The sequence below is a fragment of the Physeter macrocephalus genome, unplaced genomic scaffold (genome assembly GCF_002837175.3).
Source record: "Physeter macrocephalus isolate SW-GA unplaced genomic scaffold, ASM283717v5 random_109, whole genome shotgun sequence".
NCBI lineage: Eukaryota > Metazoa > Chordata > Mammalia > Artiodactyla > Physeteridae > Physeter > Physeter macrocephalus.
The window spans coordinates 1-19,236 of record NW_021145395.1 but is presented as its reverse complement, the minus strand read 5'-3'; the positions used below and the strand labels follow the sequence as shown (position 1 = coordinate 19,236).

At 44.3% G+C, this 19,236-nt stretch overlaps 1 protein-coding gene and 1 long non-coding RNA gene across 2 annotated transcripts in view; one reads left to right on the top strand and one right to left on the bottom strand.

Moving 5' to 3' along the window:
• The window catches only part of POLR1A (RNA polymerase I subunit A), a 75,396-nt gene extending 60,745 nt beyond the window's left edge, over positions 1-14,651 (bottom strand). Inside the window, exons 1-6 of the mRNA XM_024129901.3 lie at positions 14,498-14,651; positions 7,513-7,717; positions 6,187-6,336; positions 4,639-4,746; positions 2,794-2,879; positions 2,299-2,402 (exon numbers count right to left, since the gene is read on the bottom strand). Of these exons, the coding sequence (XP_023985669.1) occupies positions 2,299-2,402; positions 2,794-2,879; positions 4,639-4,746; positions 6,187-6,336; positions 7,513-7,717; positions 14,498-14,574 (730 nt within the window). The 5' untranslated portion in view covers positions 14,575-14,651. The remainder of the gene's footprint in view (positions 1-2,298; positions 2,403-2,793; positions 2,880-4,638; positions 4,747-6,186; positions 6,337-7,512; positions 7,718-14,497) is intronic.
• A 348-nt stretch (positions 14,652-14,999) lies between these two features.
• On the top strand, positions 15,000-19,215 carry LOC114484869 (uncharacterized). The gene is made up of 4 exons (XR_003678236.2): positions 15,000-15,150; positions 16,887-16,939; positions 17,049-17,085; positions 18,069-19,215. It is a non-coding gene; the product is annotated as an uncharacterized lncRNA (long non-coding RNA).
• The last annotated feature ends 21 nt before the right edge of the window (positions 19,216-19,236 follow it).

Here is a 19,236-nt window from a genome sequence, read left to right as displayed (position 1 = left end):
TGCTATCATCTTGGGGCTTGAGGAACACTCTGGAGTGAACGTGAATTTCACAAGCTTATGGTGCCCCTCATGGGATCACCAGTACATGGGGATCACTGAGGCACAGGCCTCACTGCAGGGCCCCCTTCGATACCGGGATCGTGGCCAGATCCTTGCTCCTAACGCTCACCTGCCTCCACATCACCTCCCCCTGGAGTTGCTGACCTGCGTCACCCACCGCCTCCCCCAAGAGCAGAGGCCACAAGGTCAGGTCTCCACTTTGACACTGGACTCGGCCAGAGGCCGGGTCCTGGGCACGAGGCTGAGTGCCCAACAGGTAAATGTCTGCTAAATACTAAAAACCCAATCCAAAAACTATCAAGACTACGGCTGACTTGTTTCTAATGCACAGAATTTTGGGTGGCACCATCATATTCTCATAGCTGCAGTGAAGATTACTTCAAAGGATGGAGTTGACAAAGGCTACCTAACTTTTAGATATCTGCCCCAAAGAAATAGTTATCCTCTAGATTTCTGACCATCTTTGTTCTCAATCTATGAACATTTTCTAAGATGCCCTAAGGGCTAGAGCAGCAGTTTCCAACCTTAAATATTATTTTAAGGGCTATATATAGTGTAGAAAAGTCCACCCTTGTGGTTGTTTATGGTTAACCATTAAACAGGCTTTCTAAATGCATTGTGGTATACTGGATTGGATCCTGGAACATAAAAAGGGCATTACTGGATAAACTGGTGAAATTCAAATAAAGTCGGTAGTTCAGTTAATAGCGTACCAATGTTAATTTCTTAGTTTTGACAAATGCACCATGGTCATCTAAGATGTTACGTTAAGGGCAAACTGAGTAAAGAGTACACAGTACCTCTCTGTACCATGTCTGCAACCCTTCTATACGGCTAAAATTAGTCTAAAGTAGTAGGTTTATTTAAAAAGTAATAATAAACACGTTTGCTATTGCTATGGTCTCAATGTCTGTATTCCCTCAAGTTTCATGTGTTGAAATCCTAACCCCCCAAATGGTGATGTGTCAGGAGGTCGGACCTTTGGGAGGTGATTAGGTCATGAAGGTGGAACTCTCATGACTGGGACTGGTGCCCTTATGAAAAGACCCCAACAGAGCTCCCTCGCCTCTTTCCACCATGTGACGTTACAGGGAGTAGTTGGCTGTCATTGAGGAAGTGGGCCCTCACCAGACACCGAATGTGCCAGCACAACAACCCTGGACTTCCCAGCCTCCAGAACTGTGAGAAATAAATGTCTGTTGTTTATAAACACCACTTGGTTTATGGTACTTTTGTAACAGCCGCCCAAACGGGTAAGGCAGTTACTTACTCTAGGCCTTGCCATAGTCCTCAATGCAAAAGACAGTTTATGCAACTCCAGGAAGAGAACTTATTTCCTTGCCTATTCTGTGTTCTTGAACTCTGGAATAAGGTTTAGAAACAATATGCTACAGACTTTTGCACATGAAATTTCCCCAACTCTGGGCAAGAAGTTCTGTCGCTGCCACCATATAGAGTTGGAAACCCAAGGCCCAAGAAGCGACCTTCTCTAAGCCCCTCAGAATAAGAAGCAGAGTGAGGTGTCCATCACAGGTGATGCTTTTCCCGTCCTGGCACACTGACTGTATTACAAAAAACAAACGGTCAATATCTACAGAGCACATAAGACATAGCAGGCACTGGTCTCAGTACTTCAAATGGAACACCTTATTTAATCGTCACTTCAAAAGAAAAAACAAAAAGCCATCTTTAAACAAACTTACAACTACAAAAATGAAAAAGCAGGAGTACCATGTCTCTCACATTTCTTCCCAGGTACCCCCTAGGGCAGAGCAGAGCTACTCCAGGGATCTCAGAGGACAGTCACGGCAGGCTGCAGGAGGCGCTAACATTCTCTGGCTGCTCACAGCTTTTCTTTAAAATTCACCTACATTTTACTTCAAAATAAATCCACACTTGTTTGACAACAAAACGGTGTGAAATATTTGCCAGGTAAATTTCTTAACTTCTTCCTCAAAAATCTTTCAGAAAACCAACCACCTGTGGCAAGAGGTGCGTCATTCAGGTGCCTCGCCCTGCAGCCCAGCCGTCAGTTCTGCACGAGAGGCCGGGGCTGGGAGCTCGCCAGGATGCCCACTGGCCCTAAGAGCCTGGACACCTACCATCTGCTGGCCCACCACAAATGTGCAGCTGAGAGACATGTGGTGCGGAGGACCAAGGATCCCCAAGGCTCGGGACACGTCTGATGGCCACACACGAAAGACATGCCGAGGGCCTCCTGGGGCCCGGCCTGCTTACCCTGGGGCTCAGTGTCCTTCTGGTCAGCTTTCCTGTGCACCACGGCCGGATATGTGATTGTCAGTTTGCTGTTGTGCTCCTTTCGGACAACTGACCGCCCGGTTCTAGACATGAGGACAATTTTGAGGAGAGAAAAAAAACCAAACGATGTGAAATCTAAGATACGACACAAACGAACATATCTATGAAACAGAAGCAGACTCACAGACACAGAGAACAGGCTTGTGGTTGCCAAGGGGAATGGCAGGTGGGGGAGGGAAGCGTTGGGAGTTTGGGATTAGCACATGCAAACTATTATAGATAGGATAGGTAAACACCACAGGGAACTATATTCAATAACCTGTGATAAACCATAATGGAAAAAATATGAAAAGGAATATATATATATATGTGTGTATAACTGAATCACTGCTGTAAAGCAGAAGTTTATACAACATTGTAAATCAACTATACTTTAATAAAATTTAAAAAAACAACAGATGGGCAGGTACTCACTTGCAGTGGGGACACCGTTTAGCAGTCATATGTGCCTTCCAGAAGAAAGCAATGAGTTTGCTCCTGCTCTCACAGACATTTTTTACCTATTAAAGAAAGGCAAGGAAACTCAGAGTGCCATTCTGAAGACAATCTGTAGGTATTCATTTTCTGGTTTTCACCTTTTTTTTTTTGTGGTACGCGGGCCTCCCTCTGTTGTGGCCTCTCCCGTTGCGGAGCACAGGCTCCGGACGCGCAGGCTCAGCGGCCATGGCTCACGGGCCCAGCCGCTCCGCGGCAGGCGGGATCCTCCCAGACCGGGGCGCGAACCCGGTTCCCCTGCCTCGGCGGGCGGACGCGCAACCACTGCGCCACCAGGGAAGCCCCCTTCACCTTTTTTTGAAAAACCAGAGGAAGCCACCCCTTTCTTAAAATTTCCCACAGAACCCTAATACAGCCAAATGCTACCAATCACTGAGTGACTTCTTTCCTTAAGTTTCCTCATTCATAATATGGGAATGATAATGATAACCACCTTACCAAGCTGTTACTAAGACAAAGACATCATGAATACAGTGGGGGGGCTTGGAATACACCAAGGATCAATAAATGCTACTTTAATTTAAAACAAACCTGGACTCCCCTGGTGACAAAGTGGTTGGGAATCTACCTGCCAGTGCACGGGACACAGGTTCGAGCCCTGGTCCGGGAGGATCCCACATGCCGTGGAGCAACTAAGCCCATGCGCCACAACTACTGAGCCTGTGCTCTAGAGCCCGCGTGCCACGACTGCTGAAGCCCGCATGCCTGGAGCCCGTGCTCTGCAGCAGGAGAAGCCACTGCAATGAGAAGCCCGCGCACCGCAACGAAGAGGGGCCCTCGCTCGCCGCAACTGGAGTTGCCTCACGCGCGGCAACGAAGACCCAACGCAGCCAAAAATAAAAAATAAATTAATTAAAAATAAATAAATAAATAAAACAAACCTCTCTGGGGACTTCCCTGGTGGTCCAGTGGCTAAGGTTCTGTGCTCCCAACGCAGGGGGCCCAGGTTCGATTCCTGGTCAGGGATCTAGATCCCACATGCCGCGACTAAGAGTTTGCACGCCACAACTAAGACTCCGCATGCCGCAACTAAAGATCCTGCACGCCACAACTAAAGATCCCACGTGCCGCGACTAGGACACGGCACAGCCAAATAAATACATAAATATTTAAAAAAAAAAAAGAAAGAAACCTCTCTGGATGCAGCTGCTGCCTCCCTTGAATGGACCTCAAAGTTCCGAGGCAAGGCACATCCACAGTTAAGCTACACTAGTGGTTCTGAACTGGCTGCATATGAGACCACCAGGGGGGCTTTTGTACCCTCCCCTGGGGCCCCACCCTAGACCAATTAAATCAGAATCTCTGGTGTGAAACTTGGGCATGAGGTGAATCAGAGCTCAAGATGAGCCCTGCAGGTTGATTACCTAGACCACTCATTCCCTGAACAAATTAACACTTACACAGGGGCGATGGGGGGACAGGGAGGCAGCAGTCATTTAGCAGTGTTGGAAGGAGAAAGAAGAACAGGGCGTGGGCCTTATTCTCCAAGTGAGACCGTAAGCCAGAGCATAAGCCTCGCTGGATGCTGTACCCAAGCCACTAATTTCACCTAACCTTCTCCTCAGTCCTGCAGGCAGGCATCAAAGATGAGGACCCGGTGGCTCAGGGGCGGTTATGTAACTTACAAGGTCAGAGGCCTCGCGAGAGGCAGAGCTCGGATTCAAACTTTGGGAAGCTAACGGATACGCAAAAGACAGTGCGGAGGCAACTGTGATAATTATGCTAAAAACCGAGTGTTTGGGAAACAGAGAGAGGGTAACTCACATGTGCCCCGTGGGATCCCAGGAGGTTGTTCTGCAGGATTTTGGTCGTATATCGTTCTAACTCTTCCTGAATTTCGAAGGCAGTAGGATCAGCATTTTCTTCCAGAAACTGGAAAACAAAGAAAAAAACTGTATGATCGAAGTAAAGCAAGGGTATGATGAGCAGCACCAGGGGGCGGCCTCTCCAAGGATGGGAGAGTTTCGTTTGAGGGGAGAGAAAGAAACCTCGCGGCTGCTGTGGTGCATTTTCAACACAGTTTGACCACACTGCTGTTAAAAAGTTTAAATAACAATTTAGACTATTCTGCTTCCAATAGTGGTCAGCTAGATTATTCAGACCAAACCGAAAAGCGAAAAGAACCAAGGCAGGATAAAATATCTTAAAAAATGTAAAGCTCCGAAGAACGGACAGGACGGTGAGGGGTAACCAAGGCCAAACTGAAGGGAAAATGGGAATCCAGGTCAAAGAGCACAGGGGCCGTGGCTGCTCTGAGGAAGGGATGCCGCACTGCACAGCTCTGGGGCAACCCTCAGGGTAGTTACGTCCCTCCGGGGAAGATGCTGACAGACTTGTGATGCTCCCTGGAGCTGCGCAACACGTTAGCCTGGCCTTGGAAACATTCTACAATCCAAAAAATTTGAACTTTTCATTCTGAAGGTCTTAGATGATAAAGCGGAGAGAAATGAAAGCTTAGAGTTAGTGCAAGGACAGGAATCTAACAGGATATCTTCCTGCCATACTGCACCCCACAAACACAGGAGGCTGGGGACCCTAAGGGCTATGTCCTTGGGAACTAGACCAGCCCTGGAACAGAACCACCTGGCTTCCCATAGCCTGCAGTGCAGTCCAGCCTTGAACATGGACGACGATGGTCCCAGGACACCAAGCATATGGCAAAAGCAATAAGAACCCTCTCTGGAGGAAGGCAGCCAGCATCCCAGACCTCAAACTATTCCTACAAAGAATTTGCTAAGTACAATGACAAACTGTCAAAAATAAGCACACAGGGAGGATAAAGAGAGGGAGTTCCTGGAGACAAGGACAATACCTTCTTTAAAAAAATTATTTATTTATTTATTTATGGCTGTGTTGGGTCTTCACTGCTGCACACGGGCTTTCTCTAGTTGCGGCGAGCGGGGGCTACACTTCACTGCGGTGCGTGGGCTTCTCATTGCGATGGCTTCTCTTGTCGCGGAGCACAGTCTCTAGGCACGCAGGCTTCAGCAGTTGTGGCACACGGGCTCTAGAGCGCAGGCTCAGCAGTTGCAGCGCACGGGCTTAGCTGCTCCGCGGCATGTGGGACCTTCCCGGACCAGTCCTCGAACCCCTGTCTCCTGCATTGGCAGGCAGGTTCTAAACCACTGCGCCACCAGGGAAGTCCTTTAATTATTCTTATGGCTTCATGTTTTCACACCTAGCTATTTGTACCCAGTCACAAGACTTAAAGCTCAAGCATTCTGGTGACTATGCTTAGGGGCCACACACAAATAGCTCTTGTACCCACCACTCTGGCTTGTCTGATTGCCATGACAGCCACTACCCACTTACCCTGTACAGAATTCTCTCCAGCTCGTACACTGCTTGTAGGGCCCCGACTTCCAGAACTCTCAGCTGGCAGAGCAGCAGGTGAACGACAGCCCGGGGGCAAGTCAGCATGTGACAATTTAAACAGGAACCCCGGAGCAGAAGGTAGAGTTTCTGAAGAGAGGGAATAAAAGAGACAGGATATTAGAAAGTGACGTAGCAGTCAAAGTGATTTTCAACGTAATACATACTTACGATTTTTGTTTTTATGTTGTCAGTTTACTCCTTTAAGAATTCCACTTCACCCTATGTACCTGGAAGGCCCTTCTTCACCTTAAGAACTCGATAAATATTCCTCTATATTTTCTCTTATGGTTTCATTTTAATCCATTAACACCAGAAATTTACCTTGGGTCTGAGGTCGGGAACTACCTTTAATTTATTTAAATACTAAATTTAGTACTCATTTAAATACTGAACACTTTTTTTAAAAAATATTTATTTATTCAGGCTACACCAGGTCTTAGTTGCGGCAGGTGGGATCTTCACCGCTTCATGTTTAGTTGCAGCAGGCAGGATCTTTAGTCGCAGCATGTGGGATCTAGTTCCTCGATCAGGGTTCAAACCGGGGCCCCCTGCGCTGGGAATGTGGAGTCTTACCCACTGGACCACCAGGGAAGTCCTAAATATTGAAAACTTTTAATTAAAATGTTTCATTTAAAATAATGTTTCAAACGTTTAGTATTTAACTAAGACAATTCTCTTCCCCTAATACGATTAACAGACAAAAATCATGTCCATGTACACTACCATCTGTGTTGCTTAGAACAAATCCCGGAGGCTGGGTTAACTGATGTAGGAAGCCAGAAGTGTTCAAGTAGGACTGAGCAGTAACTTCATTCTCAGCTCAGTGCTAGGCCTTCTGGAGCTCTGCTCTTCCTGCCACTAAGCAAGAGCCTACAAATCCACCTGAAGGGCTCAGGGAGGCCTGGAGAATTCCAAAGTCCTCTATTGCCAGGGAAGCCCCACCCACATTTCTGAAAGACGTAAAGCCCTTAGAACAAAAGGTCGAGGGATGGATCGGAACGCTTTCCCCTCCGTGTAAACAGAATCCAGCTGTGGCTCTTCTCAACGGGCATCAAACTGAAGTTCCTTTAGGTAAGGCTGGAGGCCAAGTTGAACGTACTGAATTTCACTCAAGGTTTTAAACCGCCAAGTAAACAGCACTTTCGCTCAAAGTGTCGGGAGCTGACCTCCTGAGACACCTGCCCTGGGGAGAGGGGTGGCACTCACAAATCTCACCCATGCCCTGAGACCCACGTGGCCAGGGTGGCCCAGGCCAGAACATACCTCGAAGAGGAGAGGGTTGTACACAGTGAGCGGGAGCTCGATGTGGCCCAGGTGCCCGGGGCAGCTGCTGAAGTCCTGCACACAGGTGGAACACGCCTCTTTGGAGTCCGCGGGGCCCAGAGCTAGATCGTACAGGCCGTTCACCGACGGGTTCCCCAGGCTATCCAGGTACCGAGGGTTTGTAATGGACTTAACGCTTAATTTCCTAGGGAGATAAAAAAGAGCAGGTGAGACAAGGTTACCCAACTTCTAGGACATTTCCTCTTCGGCACTTACCAAGGGATGGTTCCACGTCTGTGTCTTCAGACGTGCAGACGGCTCCAGAGGGCAGCCTTGGTGTCCGCCTTGCTCCCCACTGCACCTCAGCACTTAGCCCAGAGCCTGCACTCAACAGGTGCTCAATGAATATGAGCTGAACGAAGAGCGGTGAGTGGTAACATCTTTAAAACCCAGACTTAGTGCAAATCTTGAGCTAACCGAACACACTGGCCGACTTTATACAAAGAAGTACCGACTTACACGCCAACGTGTCATAAGCAGCATTTAGTCTGACTTGAACCCTCTGAGATGGGCATCACTATATGCGTTTTTCAGAGGAGGAAACAGGCTCAGAGTGGTTAGTGATTTAATTCGGGTGACAAAGCCCAGAATGGTGGGGGTGTGGTGAGATATGGACCAGACCTAACCCCAAACCCACCGAGTTCAAGAAAGGGAATAATCCCAGTATGTAGGAATAGTGAATTGAGAAAAGTTAAACATAAATACGCAAACCTTTGAGAAGTATAACCTGCTTTACTGAAGGTTTCATTGCAGTATTTTATGTTTGGTTGAAAGCGGGCTCCCATAGGACACCTAACTACTTTTACCAAAATTACGTTCATGCCAAGTTTGCTTTTAAACTTTCTTTTTTTGTAAATTAGAAAATGAAGATAATGAAATACAAATCTCACAACGTAGAGAAAACTGCTAACAGACTTCTTTCTATGGATACATTTTTAAAAACTGTAACTGGGATCATTTGCTATTTCCAGCATTGCCTTTGTCATTTTCATCGAGCATTAAGTGTTTTCAGGTCACTAAAAATTCTTTGGAAAGATTCTGTAATTAAGAATTACCAGGGACTTCCCTGGTGGCGCAGTGGTTAAGAATCCGCCTGCTAATGCAGGGGACACGGGTTCGAGCCCTGGTCCAGGAAGATCCCACATGCCACGGAGCAACTAAGCCCGTGTGCCACAACTACTGAGCCTGCACTCTTGAGCCCGCGAGCCACAACTACTGAAGCCCGAGCGCCTACAGCCCGAGCTCTGCAGCAAGAGAAGCCACCGCAGTGAGAAGCCTGCACACCGCAACGAAAACCCAACGCAGCCAAAAATAAAGAAAGAATTACCAAATCTTTCATTATATGTCAATTAATAGAATTCATTTAGCCAAACTCCACTATAAGTAAGCTCATGCCAACTATCTGCATAAAGATTTTTGCATAGCATAATTCAAACTTTTAACTATTTCCTAAAAATATAATTAGTTCCTTGGTGAAGGGAAATCCTTGAGTCAAAGGGGGCGAACTGTTTTGTTTTGTTTTGTGGCCTCCTGCGAGGCTTGCAGGATCTTAGTTCCCTGACCAGGAATTGAACCCAGGGCCCCTGCAGTGGAAGTTTGGAGTCCTAACCACTGGACTGCCAGGGAAGTCCCAGGGCGAACTGTTTTGAAGCTCTTGATATATTTTGCCATCTTGCATTCCAGAAAAGATGGGCTAACAGTAGGTAGATTGTCTGTCTGTCCTAACCAGCACTGAGTCTTAGCACTTAAAAACTCTCCAAATTTAAGGTGAAAAAATGCTACCCACTGTGACATTAAATTTTTTTTAACAGAAATTAGGATATATCTTTTTAAAAAATTGTTTAAAACTTGTTATTGGAGTATAGTTGCTTTAAAATGCTGCATTACCTTCTGCTGTACAGCAAAGTGACTCAGCATCCCACCCACCCCCTTCCCTGTTAATTAATCTTTTTATTATGTTTTGTTTTAAAGGCCAAGTAAAGGTCCTTTACTTAATTAAAAAAATAAAATTTAACTCATTTTTAAGTTAAAATCTTAACTTTTTTTTTTTTTTTTGGCAGTACGCGGGCCTCTCACTGTTGTGGCCTCTCCCGTTGCAGAGCACAGGCTCCGGACATGCAGGCTCAGCGGCCGTGGCTCACGGGCCCAGCCGCTCCGCGGCATGTGGGATCTTCCCGGACCGGGGCATGAACCTGTGTCCCCTGCATCGGCAGGCGGACTCTCAACCACTGCGCCACCAGGGAAGCCCTTAACTTTTTTATCTTTGCCTACATGAACTCCTTACATATGAGGACATTAACCTTTTTTGGTGGCAAATACTTTCCTAGCTTGTGATGTCTTTTGTCATTTTTCACAGGCGAAAGTTTATAAATTCTTCAAACAGCTTGAGCTGTAACTCACGTACAGTTCGTCCATTTGAAGTATACACTCGGTGTTTTTTAGTATATCCACAGAGTTGTGCAACCATCACCACAATATCATTTTCGTCCCCAGTAAAGGAAACCCTAGCAGTCACTCTCCATCTGTCTCTACCTCCCTCACAGTCCTATGCAATGACTAATCTACTTTTTGCCTCCACAGACTTGTCCATCTGGACATTTCACATAAATTAAATCATATGCTATGTGGTCTCTTATAGCAGGCTTCTTTTATCTCGCATGTTTTCAAGGTTCATCCATGTTGTAGCCTGTATCTGTATTTCATTTTTTTATAGCCAAAAAATATTCCATTGCATGGATACACCGTATTTTATTGGGTTAGTTTTACACTTTGGCTACTATAAATAAGGCTGACAGGAACATTTGCATACACTTCTTTTAAAAATTACAAATGCAATGGAAATTTCCTGGGTACTCTTCTTTTTTAAAAAATAATTAATTAATTAATTTTTATTTTTGTCTGCGTTGGGTCTTTGTTGCTGCGCGCAGGCTTCCTCTAGTTGCGGTGAGCAGGGGCTACTCTTCGTTGCAGTGCGCGGGCTTACTGCGGTGGCTTCTCTTGTTGCAGAGCACGGGCTCTAGGCGCGCAGCCTTCAGGAGATGCTGCTTGTAGGCTCAGCAGTTGCGGCACGCCGGCTCTAGAGCGCGGGCTCAGTAGTTGTGGCGCATGGGCTCTAGAGGGCAGGCTCAGTAGTTGTGGCGCATGGGCTTAGTTGCTCCGGGGCGTGTAGGATCTTCCCAGACCAGGGCTTGAACCCATGTCCCCTGCATTGGCAGGCGGATTCTTAACCACTGCGCCACCAGGGAAGTCCTGTACACAAGTTTCTGTGTGAATATATTTTTTTCATTTCTCATGGATATATACCTAGGAATGAAAGTGCTGAGTCATATGGTAACTCCATGTTTAACTTTTTGAGGAACTGCCAGACTGTTTTCCAAAGCGGCTGCACCATTTTACAGTCCCACCAGCAATACACCAAGGCTCTAACTTCTCCACATTCTTGCCAACACATTTTATGATCTGACTTTTTGATTCTAGCAATCCTAGTGGGTGTGGTGTAGTATCTCACTGTGGTTTTGATAAGTAATGATGTTGAGCACGTCTTTGTGTACCTATTGGCCACCTATATATCTTCTTTGGAGAAATGTCTATTCAAATCCTTTACCTGTTTTGTAATTGGGTTATTTGCTGTTTTATTATTGAGTTGTAAGAGTGCTCTGTATATTCAGTATACAAGTCCTTTGTCAGATACATGATTTGCAGATATTTCTTCCGACTCATCTTTTCACTTTTTTTTTTAACATCTTTTTCACTTTCTTGATGATATTGTTTGCATAATTTAAAGTTTTTTAATGAGTTAAACCCACTGCTGCTTTCTTCCACTACCTTTGGGCTAAGTCTTTCTCCTTCGAAGTTGGAAAAATATTCATCTACATTTCCTTCTCGTTCATTTTACACTAAGCTCTAAAACTTAACTGGAATTTTAAACAAGGAAAACATTTATTGCATAAGGCAAACACAAATTAATTAGGTCTGGGTGCAAAGACTTGTACCACTAGATCCTCTTTCTATCATGTTCTGTAAGTTGGTACTTCACTTCCCTTGCCTGGAGCCTACAGTGATGGAAAAAGAGTAGGCAGGTGGGGCCAGCACACACCTGTGTCAACTGGCAGAAGAACTGTGTCCTGTGCTTGTCAAGGCAACACAAATAGCTCACATCCAAAACTGAATTTTTTTTTCTTTTTGTCTTCATCCTAAGTCTTTCTATGTGGTAAGGAGCAAAGCTCCTCTCTCTAGCTGGGGAGGAGGAGAAAACTCCTCTAATCATTGCAGGAATGGGATGCAATGGGAAGAGCAATCAGCAAGGATTCCACTGGAGAGAAAAGAGTTTAAGACTAGCAAGCTGGGGTTGAGGATGACTTTGCTGCCTCCTAGAGAGTCATTTTATTCTCTGGACAGGAATTTCCTCTCCTGTAACTGCAGACACCAACACAAATGGTTGCAGTAAGGACTGGTAGTACCAAGCACTGAACAGATAGCTCCCCCATTCACCCGTGAGTGCACTTAACAAATATCTACTGAGTGCTTATTATGTGCCAGACACACCTTTAGATGCTGGGAAAACAGAAAAGAATCGCTGTGCTCATGGGCCTTACATCCTATTGAAGGCAGGCAGACAAAAGCCAAGATAAATAAGCACACAGTCTACTGGATGGCAGAACATTCTATGAAGAAAAGTAAAGCAGAAAAGGGGAAGGACAATAGAGTGGGCCAGTGGCTGGGGGAGCCTGTATTGAGAAGGTTATACTGAACAAAAGCCTGAAGGAGATGAGGGAGTGAGCCATGCGGTCATCTTTACAGGAGGAAGAAGCAGGGAGTGCAAAGGCCCTGAGGTGGATGTGTGACTGTGGTGCTCCGGGAACAGCAAGGAGGCCAGGGTGAGTACAGAGGTAAGTTCAGAGAAGTAGCAGGGGCCAGAATGACCTTTCCAAGGCATTTTAAGGACTTGGCTTTTACTCCAAGTGACCTAGGAAGCTAATAGAACTTAACACAATAAAAGGTAGCATAATGATTGATATTTGTCAACCCCAGACTCAAATAGGTCTACAATGCTAGTAACAGGTATAAATTTGCTTATGCAGTTCCCTGTCTAAAAAGTCCGCAATTAACTTGTAAAAATTCAATTCTTTTGCTTTTGGATGAAATAGTATGTATGGGTAGTGATGATATAATTGAAATTTCTGGGCCAGCATACCGTTGTAGCTCAGTTTATTCATCCAGTCATTCGACCAGAGTTGAGGATAAAAGAAAGGAATGAGGAAGCTCAAGGCTAGTGGAGAGAGGCGGAAATATAAACAAGAAAAGAAAGGAACTGAGGCACCATAATAGACAGCTGTACTAGGTGTGGAAAGACCTCAGAAAATGAGGGAGGTTGAGCTGAGCCTTAAGAGGGGGAGAGATGCTCTCCTGGTGTCTGCTGGGGGTCGGGGTCAAGGGCAGAGAAGCAGATCCCTCTGGCAGAGAGGACAATGCATGCAGAGGAAAGAGCTTGAGGTAAGGCCCAGACATTGAAACCTGATGGCACTTTATGGAATGTGCAAGTGGTTTAGTAGGGCTAGCGAAGGGATGATGCTTTAGCAAAAATGAGCATTGGCCTGATCATGGGTAAACTTGTAGGCTAAGCTAAGAAAGTATCATTTACCTGAGGGAAATGGAAAGCCTCTAGAGGGTTTTAAGGGTGAGAGCAGCACCATCACATCTGCACTTTGGAAGAATAATTTTAACAGCAATGTAGAGCATGCACTGGACTGGTGTAAGGGCGGGGGAGGCGGAAGAAAAAGACAGTTCAAACAAGAGATAAGGGTCTGATCTAAAATAGTAACAGTAGTGTTGAAAAGGAGATTATAGAACGAAGAGATGTAGGTGACACACAGTAAGAGCCCAATAAGTAAATGAGATGTCAGGAGAAATAGGTCTAGAATATTTGTCCTGTCACAAAATATTGACCATTTTACACTAGACTAGGTACACCATTTTGGAGGGACAAGTTCCCTCTCCCTTTAGGGGAAGTAGTTGTTGAGTTTTTGGTACAGGAGTTTAAGAACTCGGTGTGAAATTCAAATAGAGATGTCCAAAACAGCTGAAAAAAAATGAGTCTGAAAAATCAGGAAACGAAAATTGGTCTGGAGATTTAAATTTGAGAGTATCACTCATGAAAGTGGTGAAACTGTCTAGGGAGGACATTTAGGACAAGAAAAGCAGCATGTATGACCAGAATAGAATGTCAAGGAACAGCAAGATTTAAGTAAAAGAGGAATCAGCTAAGAAGCCTGAGACGAATTCGAATATAAACCACGAATGCAAGGACCTTGTTCACCAACGTGTCACGAATGCTTAGCTTAGTGCCTGGCAAAAACTGGACGATGGATAAATGTTTGTGGGTTGATAAAGGGAAGAAAGAAGTAATAACTGTCACAGAAATAAAAGAACCTGAAGACAATAAATAAGGTGCTGGAAAAGAGAAAGACTGTCAAATGTTACGGTGATCAAAATGAGGACGGAAGAGGGCCCCTTTGATTTAGTAATTAGGCAGAAAATATAAGCAGTCCTAGCAAGGAGAAATTGTCGCATGAATTGAGTCTCGAATGACCATCATTTTATAGACAAGGAGACTAACCATGAGCTTAATAAACCACGTCAGAGACATTATAGTAACTACACAAACCCAGGCTAATTAACAAGGAGACTGGCGGATGATAACGCTGCAATCTGGATACCCCCACCTTCCCAAGGGCAAACTCTTCCCCAGCCCCACTGGGTTCTAGGCAGTGGTTACTAGCCCAGGACGTTCCCGGAACTACGAGTCCCAGCAGACCATGCGCCAGACAGCCATGGACTCTGAGAAACTGGGCGCCAGACCTTGTGGGAACGGTAGTTTGTGGCCCCGACCCCAAGAAGCTCTGCATGCTTCCCACCAACTCCTTACTTGAGCTCTTCGGCCGAATACATCCCGAAGGAAATGCCCTGCAGCCGCCGCCAGGGCATGTTCTTTGAGCCCAACATCCTCCAGGCCAGTTCCGACCTCTGACACCCAGAGAAAAATTCCAGTCACCACGAGTATATTTTTAACGCTGCCCTCCGGCCCGCAGCCACCATGTGATTTAAACTGCGCTTGCGCGCGCGAGAAAGACTCACGGGAAGATTTACGTGGACGATAACATTTCCGATCTGGGGGGGGGAAGGAAAATAATTTCACGACTCTCACTCGCCCTTTTATTTTGAAAATAATCAAATACATATAAGACATTAAAATAATATTTTAGGAAATATCTTTGAGGCAAATGAGGTGTACTGAGCCTTTAACTTCCAAAGCAAAATCTTTCAAACCATGGGACGGTAACCGCCTATGTTATGATTGCTTTCGTCTTGTTCCGTCTCACCCAATAGCCGAGCTATTCCACGCCCACCTCCCCCACATCCCCAGCCTTAAGGCGGAGGGCATGCTCTTCCCGCATGCTATGCGAAGACGCCAAAGATGGCGGCCGTGTCTTCGGCTCGCTGGCTGAGGGTCCGCCGCGGGCTTTGCCTACCGCTGACGGGTCGGCGGGCAGGTCTCTGCGGACGGGCCCCCAGTAGCAGGTAAGAGAAGCTTGGAGAATCCATGAGAAAGACCCCAGGATCACCTGGGCCATATGTATCCCCTTTACCCCCGGAGAGCTCGGGAACTAGGTACGGTGGAGTGGAAGGCGCGTGCGTGCGCTCGCGGCTGCGTGCCCCGGAAAGCGGGCACGCGGAGTCCGCGTACTTGAAGAAGGGCTCCAAACGCGCTGGTTAGGGGTATATTTATTGCTGGGGCTCGCCTACCCCGGGGTTAGAACTCTTGGCAAGATTTAGGATCCTGCTGTTGTGGATCTTGCATTCTAGTAAGTGTGGCTATTGGCAACGCCTCCCCAAGTTTTAAAAGAAAGAAAAATTGTATCCGCTCTTACCCGTTTTCACCCACCGGGAGGAAGGGGGGAAAATCAGGTTTTCCCAAATTAAAGGCAGTTTATGAGTTCCACTGTATGCTGGGTGTTGTGGGGATGTTTGGCCAAAGAAATTATCCAGGTGTTCATAAAAATAGGAAAGTCTAAAAGATCTGAACACAATCTGAATAGGATTGCTGTGTTTGTTAAAACGTGGCGCATGTTATCATTTGTGTAGTTTTTTTCACTAGGTACATACTGGCGTTGTGGAAGTATGATAGGCAGGAATTTGTTGTGAACATTTGGGAATAATCTAATTTTGGATTCGATGTTTGCCATTTCCTTTGTGAGGTGATAGTAGACAAATTCCCTTATGTGTATACTGGAGCTAGTAGTAGCCATCAGAAAATTGTGAGTAATAAGTGAGGTGTGTAATTTACAATATACATCTTAAATGTAACACCTTCCCTCAATCCTCGCAAAAGAGAAGACGCTCCACCTGGTACTGCAGAAGCCTTAATTGGCAGGAGCATCTCTCCCTCAGCCTTCACCCACAAGACGAGTGGTGTATGTGACATACATGTCACGAGAAACAGCATGATTTGAAAGAATTGATCCCTGTCTCAAGTTGATCTCTAGCAGAGAGGTATTGTTTTAAGATGATGCCCGAGACCAGACACTAGTAGAGGAAGTAATTCTTCATTTAATCACATCTTGACAATTTTTTGAATGGTACCAATGCTATTTAGGAAGGAAATACTTACAAGGTAGTGTACATTATCTGTGTGGTATATTGACTGTATTTTTTAGCATGATCAGAACGTTTTAAAACTCATTCATGGGTCAGTGATTCTATATTTTGGGTTAAAAAAATAATATAAATTGTTCCAAGTTTAAATTAGGACACATATATTTGGTACATTCCTGATTGTTGAAGGAAGTGGAATGAAAGGCTGTGGTGATCTTAGTTTCATAATTTGTCAAAATTGCTTTAAGTGGGATAATCTTTTATTGTCATCAGGGCATCATCCATGTAAAATCAGGAGCTCATTACATTATCCCTTTTAGCCTCAGTGTTTTGGGTTCTTAAAGGTGAAAGTTCCTTATATTTCAGGTAAGCTGCTCAAATGTTTAAGTGCTACTAAATTTTTCCTTTTTTCCCTGATTTTATGTAATGAGATGGGCTGATTTAAAAATTTTTTGGCAATATGATGTCTATATCTGGTACATATTTTGTAATCATTTTGAACTTGCCATTGAGACCGTGTCTTCTTAGCATACGCTGACATGAATTATCCAGTTGGTTTGATCCGTGATAATTGGAAAATTTTGGCTGAGTTGCACATAAGTGGAGGTGAGGTGGGAAGTTCATTAATGAGTATTAGCTTTAGGGCTTTTATTTTTTTGTAGATTTTATTCTGGAAGTGCAGCCATCCCAGAGGTTGAAGGAGCTGATGCAACAGGTATATAAAAATATATTGAAATAACTCCATTTTTGTATTAATGCATTATACTTCTTTATAGTAGTAGTATTGGGAAACCGATTCACTTTGTTTTATTTTTCACATTAAGGGACTGAAGAAGTGGTCATTCCAAAAAAGAAAACCTGGTGAGTATTCAATCAGTGTTCATTCAGCAAGTGGTTAAATGCTTATTATGAGCGAAACATTGTTAGGTAAGAAGCTAGTGACGGGAATATAGCAATGGGAGAGCATTCTTGGGGAGGGAACCATTGAGAGAAAAGCTTAGGGGTCTGAAAGAACATAGAAGAGGAAGGTAGAGAGTAGCGAGTGAATGGGGAATGAGATTTACTTAAGAGTTAAAAGACCTGAACTAAATTTGGGTTAGTGTTTATGTAGTGATGGTCAATTATGAGCATCATTATTAGAGTAATTTATTTTTTTAAAGGAAGTTTTCACGTTGTTGGGAGATTAAAAAAAAATATTATCTTTATGGTCTTTACTGAGGTAAGATAAAACAAATGGTGCACACTGCAAAATTTAGCTTTTTTAACTCACTTGATAGATCCTTGAACAAATTGCCTTATACAGTAAACATTTGTGGAATATATAAGAACTAAAACTTAACAAAAGTTTGTATAGTAATGATATTGTTGAATGCATTTAAAGATCCTTCAAAAAGCCAGGTGTTTTTTGAGTATGACCTGAAGATTCAGGCTCATTAAAAAAAAAAAAACTTTCTTAAATTACTAAAGTAATTAATGGTTATTACCATTAATTAGTAAGGTAACTAACTAATGGTTATTGTTCAGTGGGATAAATTGAACATGCAGAAAGGAAATAAAATTACCAACAATCACTGTACTCAGAGGCAAGTGACCTAATCTGTCTGTGCCATAGTAGAATGTGGGTAATACAGTACCTGCCTCAGGATTAAATGAGCATTTGAACAGTTCCTGCCACATAATCAGATCTCAGTAGGTGATACCTATTATTTTAAAGTTTTGGGATATAACATTTGAAGTTGTACGTATACATTTAATTTAGCAGAATTGATTTGTTAGATGTACCGTTCTATACTGTTTTAAATTTTGAATGATTATGTAGTATTTTATTATATGGTTATATTCAGGGTCATTTTTGTCTTCCCTGGACTGAGAATCAGAACCAAGATAAGAGTAGGAGGATACATATCGTGAATGAGGCATTTCTTGAATGACATTCCAGTCCAGTGCACTTGACCAACCCACTGTGCCTCTATCCCTGACAAAGGTACCACAGGGAGGGTATTGAGGGTGTGTTCAGATGGACTACAGTCTAGTTGAGTTGTGTGCATATTTTATACTTTATATCTTACACCCACTTTACATGTGTACATAACTGTTTACACATGACTAGGGGCTACACGGGATATGATCGAATGAAGAGTGGTTGTATTGCAGTAATCGAGGTGAGTTTTATTGAAAACATAGTTTAGCTGTACCTTAAAATGGGTCAGATGATTTTATTGGCATCAGAACAACCAGGGAATTTTGTTTAAAATACATATTCCTGCAGGTAATTCTTATAAACCCTGAAGTATAAGCCCCACAGATATAGAAAACAGTAAGGTAGGGTGGGACATGATCATGATCTGTCTGGTGGTAGTAGGAGACCATGCAGGCAGGCCTGTGAAAAATGCTCTATTAGAATAGGAGAAATAAGGTAGTTGATAGAGAGCAAACTGAGGCCTATTTATTTACAGCCCATGAGGTAAGAATGGTTTTTACATTTTTTATAGTTGAAAGAAGAAGCCTATTTCATGACACGTGAAAATTATGTGAAATTCAGATTTCTGTGTCAGTTAAATTTTTTTTTGGAACACAGCCTCACTCATTTGTTAACTTACTATCTGTGCCTACTTTTATGCTCCAAAGGCAGAGCTGGGTGGTTGCAACAGTCCTCACGGCCCATAAAGCCGAAAATACTTAACTGTCTGTCCCTTTACAGACAAAGCGGTTGATAGAGGCTCTCTGATAGAGAGCCTGTGCTTTCCAGGCTCAGGAATTTGTGCTTTTAGACCTAGAAGAAGCCATAAAGACTACAAATTCCTGTTGCCTTATTTGAGAGATGAAGCGTCTTTTAAGGCTGTTAAGATGCTTTTAAGGCATCTTTCCCAGATCACAGATGCCGTAGAAGACTAACAAATTGTAGAGAGTCACTGTGAGTTTTCATATAGGAATGTGACAGGGTAGAGTATTCTGAGCACGCTAATCTGGATGGTGTAGTTACTGTAGAGAGAGCAGGGAGCCCAATTATGA